This window comes from Salmo salar, chromosome 06, assembly GCF_965601325.2.
Source record: "Salmo salar chromosome 06, fSalSal1, whole genome shotgun sequence".
Taxonomy (NCBI): domain Eukaryota; kingdom Metazoa; phylum Chordata; class Actinopteri; order Salmoniformes; family Salmonidae; genus Salmo; species Salmo salar.
The window spans coordinates 5,929,059-5,943,389 of NC_138296.1; the positions used below are offsets into that span (position 1 = coordinate 5,929,059).

The 14,331-nt window shown below is 43.6% G+C and overlaps 1 protein-coding gene across 1 annotated transcript; it reads left to right on the forward strand.

The window, feature by feature from the left end:
* The first annotated feature begins 3,591 nt into the window (after positions 1-3,591).
* LOC106606221 (NLR family CARD domain-containing protein 3-like) lies at positions 3,592-12,296 on the forward strand. Its single transcript, XM_082976111.1, is given in 7 exon segments — positions 3,592-3,669; positions 5,930-6,276; positions 6,278-7,660; positions 9,879-9,980; positions 10,396-10,547; positions 10,828-10,866; positions 11,589-12,296. Coding segments are annotated over 7 exon segments (2,640 nt in total). The 3' UTR covers positions 12,128-12,296.
* The last annotated feature ends 2,035 nt before the right edge of the window (positions 12,297-14,331 follow it).

Below are 14,331 nucleotides of genomic sequence, written 5' to 3' on the forward strand. Positions count from 1 at the left end.
CCTGTCTCTGTCTGTTTGTCTGGTCTGTCTGGTCTGTCTGTTTGTCTGTTTGTCTGTCTGTCTGGTCTGTTTGTCTGGTCTGTTTGTCTGTTTGTCTGTCTGTCTGGTCTGTTTGTCTGGTCTGTCTGTCTGGTCTGTCTGGTCTGTCTGTCTGTCTGTCTGTCTGGTCTGTTTGTCTGGTCTGTTTGTCTGGTCTGTTTGTCTGTCTGTTTGTCTGGTCTGGTCTGTTTGTCTGGTCTGTCTGTCTGTCTGTTTGTCTGGTCTGTTTGTCTGGTCTGTTTGTCTGGTCTGTTTGTCTGGTCTGTTTGTCTGGTCTGTTTGTCTGGTCTGTCTGTTTGTCTGGTCTGTCTGTTTGTCTGGTCTGTCTGTTTGTCTGGTCTGTTTGTCTGGTCTGTCTGTCTGGTCTGTCTGTCTGTTTGTCTGGTCTGTTTGTCTGGTTTGGTCTGTTTGTCTGGTCTGTCTGTCTGGTCTGTCTGTCTGTTTGTCTGGTCTGTTTGTCTGGTTTGGTCTGTTTGTCTGGTCTGTCTGTCGATCTTTGGCCAGGATTCAATCCAAGGCACGTTACAGGTCGACACTCTAAACAGCCGACAACGCTCCTCTAAAGGCAATGTCCCCAGCGTTCACGGAGATCACATTCATGGTAAATGCTGAAGATGTTTGTTCATGTATAAATTGCATGTAAAAGTTTCATTGTCAGCTGTCTAGTACGCAGCTTTATAACACAGATTGAATCCTGTCCAGTACGCAGCTTTATAACACTGATTGAATCCTGTCCAGTACGCAGCTTTATAACACAGATTGAATCCTGTCCAGTACGCAGCTTTATAACACAGATTGAATCCTGTCCAGTACGCAGCTTTATAACACAGATTGAATCCTGTCCAGTACGCAGCTTTATAACACAGATTGAATCCTGTCCAGTACGCAGCTTTAAAACACAGATTGAATCCTGTCCAGTACGCAGCTTTATAACACAGATTGAATCCTGTCCAGTACACAGCTTTATAACACAGATTGAATCCTGTCCAGTACGCAGCTTTATAACACTGATTGAATCCTGTCCAGTACGCAGCTTTATAACACAGATTGAATCCTGTCCAGTACGCAGCTTTATAACACAGATTGAATCCTGTCCAGTACACAGCTTTATAACACAGATTGAATCCTGTCCAGTACACAGCTTTATAACACAGATTGAATCCTGTCCAGTACGCAGCTTTATAACACAGATTGAATCCTGTCCAGTACACAGAAACAGCCCAGGATCAGATTAGCCTTTACCAGCTCTGTGTGTAATGAAACAGCCCAGGATCAGATTAGCCTTTATCAGCTCTGTGTGTAATGAAACAGCCCAGGATCAGATTAGCCTTTACCAGCTCTGTGTGTAATGAAACAGCCCAGGATCAGATTAGCCTTTACCAGCTCTGTGTGTAATGAAACAGCCCAGGATCAGATTAGCCTTTACCAGCTCTGTGTGTAATGAAACAGCCCAGGATCAGATTAGCCTTTACCAGCTCTGTGTGTAATGAAACAGCCCAGGATCAGATTAGCCTTTACCAGCTCTGTGTGTAACGAAACAGCCCAGGATCAGATTAGCCTTTACCAGCTCTGTGTGTAACGAAACAGCCCAGGATCAGATTAGCCTTTACCAGCTCTGTGTGTAATGAAACAGCCCAGGATCAGATTAGCCTTTATCAGCTCTGTGTGTAATGAAACAGCCCAGGATCAGATTAGCCTTTACCAGCTCTGTGTGTAATGAAACAGCCCAGGATCAGATTAGCCTTTACCAGCTCTGTGTGTAATGAAACAGCCCAGGATCAGATTAGCCTTTACCAGCTCTGTGTGTAATGAAACAGCCCAGGATCAGATTAGCCTTTACCAGCTCTGTGTGTAATGAAACAGCCCAGAATCAGATTAGCCTTTACCAGCTCTGTGTGTAATGAAACAGCCCAGGATCAGATTAGCCTTTATCAGCTCTGTGTGTAATGAAACAGCCCAGGATCAGATTAGCCTTTACCAGCTCTGTGTGTAATGAAACAGCCCAGGATCAGATTAGCCTTTACCAGCTCTGTGTGTAATGAAACAGCCCAGGATCAGATTAGCCTTTACCAGCTCTGTGTGTAATGAAACAGCCCAGGATCAGATTAGCCTTTACCAGCTCTGTGTGTAATGAAACAGCCCAGGATCAGATTAGCCTTTACCAGCTCTGTGTGTGATGAAACAGCCCAGGATCAGATTAGCCTTTATCAGCTCTGTGTGTAATGAAACAGCCCAGGATCAGATTAGCCTTTATCAGCTCTGTGTGTAATGAAACAGCCCAGGATCAGATTAGCCTTTACCAGCTCTGTGTGTAATGAAACAGCCCAGGATCAGATTAGCCTTTATCAGCTCTGTGTGTAATGAAACAGCCCAGGATCAGATTAGCCTTTACCAGCTCTGTGTGTAATGAAACAGCCCAGGATCAGATTAGCCTTTACCAGCTCTGTGTGTAACGAAACAGCCCAGGATCAGATTAGCCTTTACCAGCTCTGTGTGTAATGAAACAGCCCAGGATCAGATTAGCCTTTACCAGCTCTGTGTGTAATGAAACAGCCCAGGATCAGATTAGCCTTTATCAGCTCTGTGTGTAATGAAACAGCCCAGGATCAGATTAGCCTTTATCAGCTCTGTGTGTAATGAAACAGCCCTGGATCAGATTAGCCTTTACCAGCTCTGTGTGTAATGAAACAGCCCAGGATCAGATTAGCCTTTATCAGCTCTGTGTGTAATGAAACAGCCCAGGATCAGATTAGCCTTTACCAGCTCTGTGTGCTTTAGTGTTTTGTGTTGAACGTGCCACAAGGCATAAAGAAATCAGCAGATTATCAGGTGTTTGAGACCAATGTTAAACCCAATGTCCAAAAACTGGTCTCCATTGAAGGTTGTAGGTTCTTCCAGCAGGACAATGACCCCAAACACACATCAAAAAGCACCCAGGAATGGTTCAAGAAGAAACTCCAGACTGTTCTGGAGTGGCCAGCGAAGAGTCCAGACCTGAATCCCATCCAAAACCAATGGAGAGATCTGGAAAAAGCATTTGGTGGAGGGCACCCCTCAAACATTGAAGAATTAGAGCAGTCTGGTTCTGAAAAGCGGGCCAAATTGCCGGTAGAGAGGTCCAGCAATTCCCCAGAACTGTGCCTCGACACAATCCTGTTTCCTGCCCAATGAATTGAATTTACCACAGGTGGACTCCAATCAAGTTGTAGAAACATCTCAAGGAGGATCAATGGAAACAGGATGCACCTGAGCTCAATTTCGAATCTCATAGGAAAGAATCTGAATACTTATGTAAAAGAAAATATTTTATTTTTTATAAATATATATATATAAAAATTAGCAAACATTTAAAAAAAACTATGTTTGCTTTGTCATTATGGGGTATTGTGTGTTGATTGATGAGGGGAAAAAAATAATTTAACCCATTTTAGTATAAGGCTGTAATGTAACAAAATGTGGGAAAAGGAAAGGGGTCTGAATACTTTCTGAAGGCACTGTTTCATTTCTACCATGAAAGCATTATAAGAGATGGACTTTGCCCTTTATTACAACATGGTTTACCAGGAACTAGCAGCAGCCTGTCCCAGTCTGTTATCAGTAGAGCAGGCCGGGCTCCACCACCTGCTGACTGTAAAAGGTTTTGTTATAGACTGTAACTAGCAGCACCCTGTCCCAGTCTGTTATCAGTAGAGCAGGCTGGGCTCCACCACTGACTGTTGTAAAAGGTTTTGTTATAGACTGTAACTAGCAGCACCCTGTCCCAGTCTGTTATCAGTAGAGCAGGCCGGGCTCCACCACCTGCTGACTGTTGTAAAAGGTTTTGTTATAGACTGTAAAAGTAGAAAGTGTTTTGGTACAAGATTAATTTTGGCAGAATGACAGATTTTTACCTTGTCAGCTCAGGGATTCGATCCAGCAACCTTTCGGTTACTGGCCCAATGCTCTAAATGACTCATTGTCCAAGTGTTCATATATGTAAATTATACACTGCTCAAAAAAATAAAGGGAACACTTAAACAACACAATGTAACTCCAAGTCAATCACACTTCTGTGAAATCAAACTGTCCACTTAGGAAGCAACACTGATTGACAATACATTTCACATGCTGTTGTGCAAATGGAATAGACAACAGGTGGAAATTATAGGCAATTAGCAAGACACCCCCAAGAAAGGAGTGGTTGTGCAGGTGGGGACCACAGACCACTTCTCAGTTCCTATGCTTCCTGGCTGATGTTTTGGTCACTTTTGAATGCTGGCGGTGCTTTCACTCTAGTGGTAGCATGAGACAGAGTCTACAACCCACACAAGTAGCTCAGGTAGTGCAGCTCATCCAGGATGGTACATCAATGCGAGCTGTGGCAAGAAGGTTTGCTGTGTCTGTCAGCGTAGTGTCCAGAGCATGGAGGCGCTACCAGGAGACAGGCCAGTACATCAGGAGACGTGGAGGAGGCCGTAGGAGGGCAACAACCCAGCAGCAGGACCGCTACCTCCGCCTTTGTGCAAGGAGGAGCAGGAGAAGCACTGCCAGAGCCATGCAAAATGACCTCCAGCAGGCCACAAATGTGCATATGTCTGCTCAAACGATCAGAAACAGACTCCATGAGGGTGGTATGAGGGCCCGACGTCCACAGGTGGGGGTTGTGCTTACAGCCCAACACCGTGCAGGACGTTTGGCATTTGCCAGAGAACACCAAGATTGGCAAATTCGCCACTGGTGCCCTGTGCTCTTCACAGATGAAAGCAGGTTCACACTGAGCACATGTGACAGACGTGACAGAGTCTGGAGACGCCGTGGAGAACGTTCTGCTGCCTGCAACATCCTCCAGCATGACCGGTTTGGCGGTGGGTCAGTCATGGTGTGGGGTGGCATTTCTTTGGGGGGCCGCACAGCCCTCCATGTGCTCGCCAGAGGTAGCCTGACTGCCATTAGGTACCGAGATGAGATCCTCAGACCCCTTGTGAGACCATATGCTGGTGCGGTTGGCCCTGGGTTCCTCCTAATGCAAAACAATGCTAGACCTCATGTGGCTGGAGTGTGTCAGCAGTTCCTGCAAAAGGAAAGCATTGATGCTATGGACTGGCCCACCCGTTCCCAAGACCTGAATCCAATTGAGCACATCTGGGACATCATGTCTCGCTCCATCCACCAACACCACGTTGCACCACAGACTGTCCAGGAGTTGGCGGATGCTTTAGTCCAGGTCTGGGAGGAGATCCCTCAGGAGACCATCCGCCACCTCATCAGGAGCATGCCCAGGCGTTGTAGGGAGGTCATACAGGCACGTGGAGGCCACACACACTACTGAGCCTCATTTTGACTTGTTTTAAGGACATTACATCAAAGTTGGATCAGCCTGTAGTGTGGTTTTCCACTTTAATTTTGAGTGTGACTCCAAATACAGACCTCCATGGGTTGATAAATTGGATTTCCATTGATTATTTTTGTGTGATTTTGTTGTCAGCACATTCAACTATGTAAAGAAAAAAGTATTTAATAAGATTATTTCTTTCATTCAGATCTAGGATGTGTTGTTTAAGTGTTCCCTTTATTTTTTTGAGCAGTATATATTCTACTGTATTGTTAAAATTGAAATTCTATATAAATTCTTAAATAAGTTATACAGTATTTGTATGTTTGTTATTGGCTAACCTGTAAAATGATCCTTTTTCTTTGAAATGCCCATTCATTTCCTGTGCTTAGATTTTTCCAATAACCATATATATTGTAAAATAAAAAATGTATATATTTGTTTATTGTGTAGTGTTGAGCATCTAGAGAACAACACATGCTTGCTAACTATTCTATAACCATTGTCCATTGTCAGGTCCTTCAGATGAAGATGGTGAGAAGTTCCAACATGAATATAAACTGGAAGTAAAAAAATAAGTTTCAGCATGTATTCAACGGGGTACCAAAGCAGGGCCATAAGCAACTTCTCAATGAGATCTACACAGAGCTCTACATCACAGAGGGTGGAAGTGGAGAGGTCAATAATGAACATGAGGTGAGACAGATCGAGATCACGTCCAAGAATCCAGCAAGACCAGAGGCTAAAATCCTCTGCAATGACATCTTCAAACAATCACCTGGAAAAGACAAACCTATCAGAACTGTGCTGACAGTCGCTGGAATTGAAAAAACAGTTTCTGTGCAGAAGTTCATTCAGGATATCCAATTCATAATTTCACTCCCTTTTCGGGATCTGAATTTGGTGAGGGGAAAAGTACAGTTTTGTGGAACTTCTACATAAATGTGTCTCAGAGACTAGAGTGATTGAGAGGGACTTTTTGAATCACATTTTAACAAAATTGCAAAAACCAGGAAACCACAATGAGAGCAAAGTTGTATTTGTCCTTGATGGTCTGGATGAGTACGAGAACTGTAAGAGCTGGTGTGATGTCACAGAGCCAACCTCAGTGGACGTGCTGCTGACAAACCTCATCAATGGGAATCTGCTTCCACCTGCTCTCCTCTGGATAACCTCCAGACCTGCAGCAACCAATCACATCCCTCCTGAGTGTGTTGACCAGGTGACAGAGGTACAAGGGTTCAATGACCCACAGAAGGAGGAGTACTTCAGGAAGAGATTCAGTGATGAGGACCTGGCCAGCAGAATCATCTCACACATAAAGACATCAAGGAGCCTCCACATCATGTGTCACATCCCAGTCTTCTGTTGGATCTTAGCTACAGTTCTGGAGCATGTGTTGAGTACAGATAGGAATGAAGAGATGCCCAAGACACTGACTCAATTATTTATTGGGTTACTGGTATTTCAGACCAAACAGATGAATGAGAAATACCACAAGAAAGGTGAGAGAGATCCACACAGGGATAAAGAGAGCTTCATGGCACTGGGGAAACTTGCTTTTAACCAGCTGGAAAATGGCAACCTCATTTTCTATGAGGCAGACCTGAAGAATTATGGCATTGATGTCACTGAAGCCTCAGTGAACTCAGGAGTGTGTACACAGATCTTTAGACAGGACTATGGGCCGTTCCAAGACAAGGTGTACTGCTTTGTGCATCTGAACGTTCAGGAGTTTCTGACTGCGTTATATGTTTTCCTCTCCTTCAACAACAACAATGTAAACCCAATGACCGAAGACCAATCCTTCATCAGAAAAATTCTAGTGAAGTTGAATCCTGCCATCACCTTCCACACTATTGCAGTGGATAAATCCTTACAGAGTGAGAATGGACACCTGGACCTGTTCCTCCGTTTCCTTCTGGGCCTCTCACTAGACTCCAATCAGACTCACTTACACGGCCTACTGACACAGACAAGAATAACCAGAAGCAGCTCACTGGGCCATGAGGAAACAGTCAAGTACATCAAGGAGAAGATCAGGAACACTCCATCTCCAGAGAGGTGCATCAATCTGTTCCACTGCCTGAATGAACTGAATGACCATTCTCTAGTGGAGGAGATCCAAAGATACCTACATTCAGGAAATCTGTCCAAAACCAACCTGTCACCTGCACAGTGGTCAGCTCTGGTCTTTGTGTTGCTGACTTCAGAAAAGGAGCTGGATGTGTTTGACCTGAAGAAATACTCCAGATCAGAGGAAGGTCTTCTGAGGCTGCTGCCAGTGGTCAAAGCCTCCAGGACAGCTCTGTAAATACACGTAAAAAAAATAAAAAAGTATATATACAGTACGGGTCAATAGTTTGGAGACACCTACTCATTCAAGTGTTTTTCTTTATTTTTACCATTTTCTACATTGTAGAATAATAGTGAAGACATCAAAACTATGAAATAACACATATGGAATCATGTAGTAAACAAAATAGTGTTAAACAAATCTAAATATATTTTATATTTGAGATTCTTCAAAGTAGCCACCTGTAACGGGTTGGCAGTCGTGGTGAAGGAATGAGGCACAGGAAGCGGCGAACACAGGGTAGTGGCGTATTTAATTGACACTCACTCATCAAACAAATACTCCCAAACACAGGGGAGAAAATACACACGGCGTAAATGTAAAATAGCGCCGACACGAACATGAGCCGTCACAATCGAAATAATCTCGCACAACACGGAAGCGGACCAGCTAACATAAATAGCCCCGCTAATTAACCAAACTAAACACAGGTGCACAAAACCAAAAAGAAGGGAAAACCAAAAAGGGAATCAGTGGCAGATAATAGGCCGGTGACGACGACCGCCGAGCGCCACCCGAGCAGGAGGGGGCGCCACCGTCGGTGGGAATCGTGACACCACCCTTTGCCATGATGACAGCTTTGCACACTCTTGGCATTCTCTCAACCAGCTTCATGAGGAATGCTTTTCCAACAGTCTTGAAGGAGATCCCACATATGCTGAGCACTTGTTGGCTGCTTTCCTCCACTCTGCGGTCCAGCTCATCCCAAACCATCTCAATTGAGTTGAGGTTGGGTGATTGTGGAGGCCAGGTCATCTGATGAGCAACTTCATCACTCTCCTTGGTCAAATATCCCTTACACAGCCTGGAGGTGTGTTTTGGGTCATTGTCCTGTTGAAAAACAAATTATGGTCCCACTAAGCCCAAACCAGATGGGATGGCGTATTGCTGCAGAATGCTGTGGTAGCCATGCTGGTTAAGTGTGTCTTGAATTCTAAATAAATCACAGACAGTGTCACCAGCAAAATACCATCACACCTCCACCTCCATGCTTCACGGTGGGAACCACACATGCGGAGATCATCCGTTCACCTACTCTGCGTCTCACAAAGACACGGCGGTTGGAACCAAAAATCTCCAATTTGGACTCATCAGACCAAAGGACAGATTTCCACCGGTCTAATGTCCTTTGCTCGTGTTTCTTGGCCCAAGCAAGTCTCTTCTTCTTATTGGTGTCCTTTAGTAGTGGTTTCTTTGCAGCATTTCGACCATGAAGGCCTGATTCATGCAGTCTCATCTGAACAGTTGATGTTGAGATGTGTCTGTTAATTGAACTCTATGAAGCATTTATTTGGGCTGCTATTTCTGAGTCTGGTAACTCTAATGAACTTATCCTCTGCAGCAGAGGTAACTCTGGGTCTTCCTTTCCTGTGGCGGCCCTCATGAGAGCCAGTTTCATTATAACACATGATGGTTTTTGCGACTGCACTTGAAGAAACTTTCAAAGTTCTTGACATTTTCCGTATTGACTGACCTTCCTGTCTTAAAGTAATGATGGACTGTCATTTGTCTTAGCTTTTTTGAGCTGTTCTTGCCATAATATGGACTTGGTCTTTCACCAAATAGGGCTATCTTCTGTATACCACCCCTAACTTGTCATAACACAACTGATTGGCTCAAACGCATTAAGAAGGAAAGAAATTCCACAAATTAACTTTTAACAAGGCACACCTGTTAATTGAAATGCATTCCAGGTGACTACCTCATGAAGCTGGTTGAGAGAATGCCAAGAGTGTGCAAAGCTGTCATCACGGCAAAGGGTGGCTACTTTGAGGAAACTCAAATATAAAATATATTTAGATTTGTTTAACACTATTTTGTTTACTACATGATTCCATATGTGTTATTTCATAGTTTTGATGTCTTCACTATTATTCTACAATGTAGAAAATAATAAAAATAAAGAAAAACCCTTGAATGAGTAGGGGTGTCAGTTAGAATATACATTAGCATATTACTTATTCATTGTTGGTTCTCAAATATTCTGCTACATGTACTGTACACAGAGAAATGCTGTGAAGCCTTGGCCTCAGCTTTCAACTCAACCTCCTCAAACCTGAGAGAGCTGGACCCGAGTGACAACAACCTGCAAGATTCAGGAGCGAAGCTGCTCTCTGCTGGACTGGGGAATCCCCACTGTAAACTGGAGACTCTGAGGTCAAACCCCTCACACTTGAGAGAGCTGGATCTGAGAAACAACAACCTGCAGGATTCAGGAGTGAAGCTGCTCTCTGCTGGACTGGGGAATCCCCACTGTAAACTGGAGACTCTGAGGTCAGTGTTCTGTATTAGTTTACTAAAGGGGATAGTTCATCATGTGATCAACAGGTATTTATAGAGGACAATTAGTAGGCTGTGATTGTAAATAAGAATTTGTTCTTAACTGACTTGTCTAGTTAAATAAATAATGTCAGACTAGGGAGTTTGGTCTCAGCTGAATTGAAATGTTATAGATACCTAACTGCAGATTCATGTTTGGAAGAGGAAGAATTACACAATCTATTGATATCATTTATTTTCATTTTGCTTACTAAAGTCAAATGTTTTTAGTTATATAATTATGTGATTGTAATATTATTTTTATCAGGTCATTTTTTAAATGCAAATATCTGTTGAGTTTGAGGAAGACACACACCTGCCATTTCTCTTTTAATCACTAGAGAGTGTAAATATGTGATAAACTCTGCAGGCTGTCACGCTGTCTGATCACAAAGAAAGGCTGTGCTTCTCTGGCCTCAGCTCTGAGCTCCAATCCCTCCTACCTGAGAGAGCTGGACCTGAGCTACAATATCCCAGGAGACTCAGGAGTCAGACTGCTCTCTGCTGGACTGGAGGATCCACACTGCAGACTGGAGAAACTCAAGTATGTGGAGAGGGATTGTGGAGTTTGTGTCAATTCATGTGTGACATGGACAATATTGGTTCAGGGTTCCTGGGTTAGTTATAACCATTTAATCAAGGGTGCAAAGCCAGGAAAGGGGGTGGTGTGTGTGTGTGTGTGTGTGTGTGTGTGTGTGTGTGTGTGTGTGTGTGTGTGTGTGTGTGTGTGTGTGTGTGTGTGTGTGTGTGTGTGTGTGTGTGTGTGTGTTTTTTACTGAATCACTGTTCTCCTTCTTGTGCAGTGTTGACCACTGTGGAGAGTACTGGCTGCTGAAAAAATGTAAGTGTTGACTGCTGTGGAAGGAAATGTTTTATTAGTGATGAAACAGGAAATAGCTTAACCTCCGAGTCATTGTCAAGTTACTCAACTGTTGACCTACTTGGTCAAATGAAATATAAGCTGCCATTTGAAGGAAGTAGAATCAGACACACACCCCACTGGGCACAGACATCAGTTCAACCTCTAGTTTTGATTGATGTTTGGTTGAGTTATCGACTAACCTGAATTCAACGTGAAATCAACAAAGAATGTCACCCTGTCCTTGGATTTAGGTTAAAAGTTAGATGAAAAAATACAAAATTCCCTTACAAATCCAATCCGTTTTCCACATTGATTCAACGTCCTCACATGTACTTTTTGGTTGTTGAAATGACATGGAAACAATGTTGATTCAACCAGTTTTTGCCCAGTTGGATATACTGTATAGGCTGGCATACAAATGGTCATATAAAGTATAGACTGTAGATTAAAAGACGATAAATGAAACACTAAAAAACATATTATTTACAAGTATTCTCTCTTTCCTTTCTAACTACTTTTATTGTTTCAATATAGTACATAGTCAATATATTAAATATTTAATCATTATTTTATTATTTCATTCCATCTAGAGCAGTCTGTCAATTAGATGTATTATTCAATGAATAAATGCTCCTCATAAAAGGCCTTGATGATTAACATTCTGATGTGAATGATTTCTAATATTGATCTTCCCGAACCAGATGCCTGTGATGTCACACTGGACCCGAACACAGCACACAGAAACCTCTCTCTGTCAGAGGGGAACAGGAAGGTGACAGGGGGGAGAGAGAACCAGCTGTATCCTGATCACCCAGAGAGATTTAACTACTGGGACCAGGTGCTGTGTAGAGAGGGTCTGACTGGGCGCTGTTACTGGGAGGCAGAGATGAGTGGGGGAGGGGATGACATAGGAATGACGTACAGAGGAATCAGCAGGACAGGAAGAGCTGATGACAGTAGGCTTGGATGCAATGACAAGTCCTGGAGTCTGTGCTGCTCTGATTACGGTCACACTGCCAGGCACAATAAGGAGAGAACTGAGTTACCTGCCTCCTCGTCCAACAGAGTAGGAGTGTATCTGGACTGGCCGGCCGGCACTCTGTCCTTCTACAGCGTCTCCTCTGACACACTGACCCACCTGATCACATTCACCTCCACGTTCACTGAGCCCCTCTATCCAGGGTTTAGGGTTGAAATAAACTCCTCATTGTCCCTATGTGAGGTAAAAACCTTTAGTTAGTAAAGGACGGTTCTTGTTGTTATTGATTGGTGTTTGTAAATAATGTTTATTTAGTCAAATTGTTGACATTACAATCCTGATTCTGATTGAACTCAATAACACTGAATGGAACTTTCCTGGTAAACGTTTGGTCAGATAAAGACCAATAAAACTGGTTGTTTTAAAAACAGTTAAATGTTGTTGTGTTTTCACATAAAAGAAGAATGACAGTTAAAGTTGAAATCTGTAGCGGTGAAACTGCCACGTTTGTTAACGATATTACAACAACAAAAAGGTCACTTCAAACAACGAAAACAGTTTGTTCCCTTTAGACATCATTGCACAACAGCAGAGTATGGACTACCGTTATTTCCCCATGATGCTGGTGTGATATAACAGCAGAGTCTGGACTACCGTTATTTCCCCATGATGCTGGTGTGATATAACAGCAGAGTATGGACTACCGTAATTTTCCCCATGATGCTGGTGTGATATAACTGCAGAGTCTGGACTACCGTTATTTCCCCATGATGCTGGTGTGATATAACAGCAGAGTCTGGACTACCGTTATTTCCCCATGATGCTGGTGTGATATAACAGCAGAGTCTGGACTACCGTTATTTCCCCATGATGCTGGTGTGATATAACAGCAGAGTATGGACTACCGTTATTTCCCCATGATGCTGGTGTGATATAACAGCAGAGTCTGGACTACCGTTATTTCCCCATGATGCTGGTGTGATATAACAGCAGAGTCTGGACTACCGTTATTTCCCCATGATGCTGGTGTGATATAACAGCAGAGTCTGGACTACCGTTATTTCCCCATGATGCTGGTGTGATATAACAGCAGAGTCTGGACTACCGTTATTTCCCCATGATGCTGGTGTGATATAACAGCAGAGTCTGGACTACCGTTATTTCCCCATGATGCTGGTGTGATATAACAGCAGAGTCTGGACTACCGTTATTTCCCCATGATGCTGGTGTGATATAACAGCAGAGTATGGACTACCGTTATTTCCCCATGATGCTGGTGTGATATAACAGCAGAGTCTGGACTACCGTTATTTCCCCATGATGCTGGTGTGATATAACAGCAGAGTATGGACTACCGTTATTTCCCCATGATGCTGGTGTGATATAACAGCAGAGTCTGGACTACCGTTATTTCCCCATGATGCTGGTGTGATATAACAGCAGAGTATGGACTACCGTTATTTCCCCATGATGCTGGTGTGATATAACAGCAGAGTCTGGACTACCGTTATTTCCCCATGATGCTGGTGTGATATAACAGCAGAGTCTGGACTACCGTTATTTCCCCATGATGCTGGTGTGATATAACAGCAGAGTCTGGACTACCGTTATTTCCCCATGATGCTGGTGTGATATAACAGCAGAGTCTGGACTACCGTTATTTCCCCATGATGCTGGTGTGATATAACAGCAGAGTCTGGACTACCGTTATTTCCCCATGATGCTGGTGTGATATAACAGCAGAGTCTGGACTACCGTTATTTCCCATGATGCTGGTGTGATATAACAGCAGAGTCTGGACTACCGTTATTTCCCATGATGCTGGTGTGATATAACAGCAGAGTCTGGACTACCGTTATTTCCCCATGATGCTGGTGTGATATAACAGCAGAGTCTGGACTACCGTTATTTCCCCATGATGCTGGTGTGATATAACAGCAGAGTCTGGACTACCGTTATTTCCCCATGATGCTGGTGTGATATAACAGCAGAGTCTGGACTACCGTTATTTCCCCATGATGCTGGTGTGATATAACAGCAGAGTCTGGACTACCGTTATTTCCCCATGATGCTGGTGTGATATAACAGCAGAGTCTGGACTACCGTTATTTCCCCATGATGCTGGTGTGATATAACAGCAGAGTCTGGACTACCGTTATTTAGTTATTATTTAAACAATAACACGCACCTGGGGCGACCAGTGGCTCTCTTTCACAATCCCAGCTTTAAGTAAATGTGGTACAGTGTTTGGTGGAAAAGTATGGCTTCTTCCACAGAAACTGCCATCTCGCTCACTCACACACTCACTCACTCACTCACTCACTCACTCACTCACTCACTCACTCACTCACTCACTCACTCACTCACACACACACACACACACACACACACACACACACACACACACACACACACACACACACACACACACACTGTGTCCGGAACATAAACATATCACACCACAC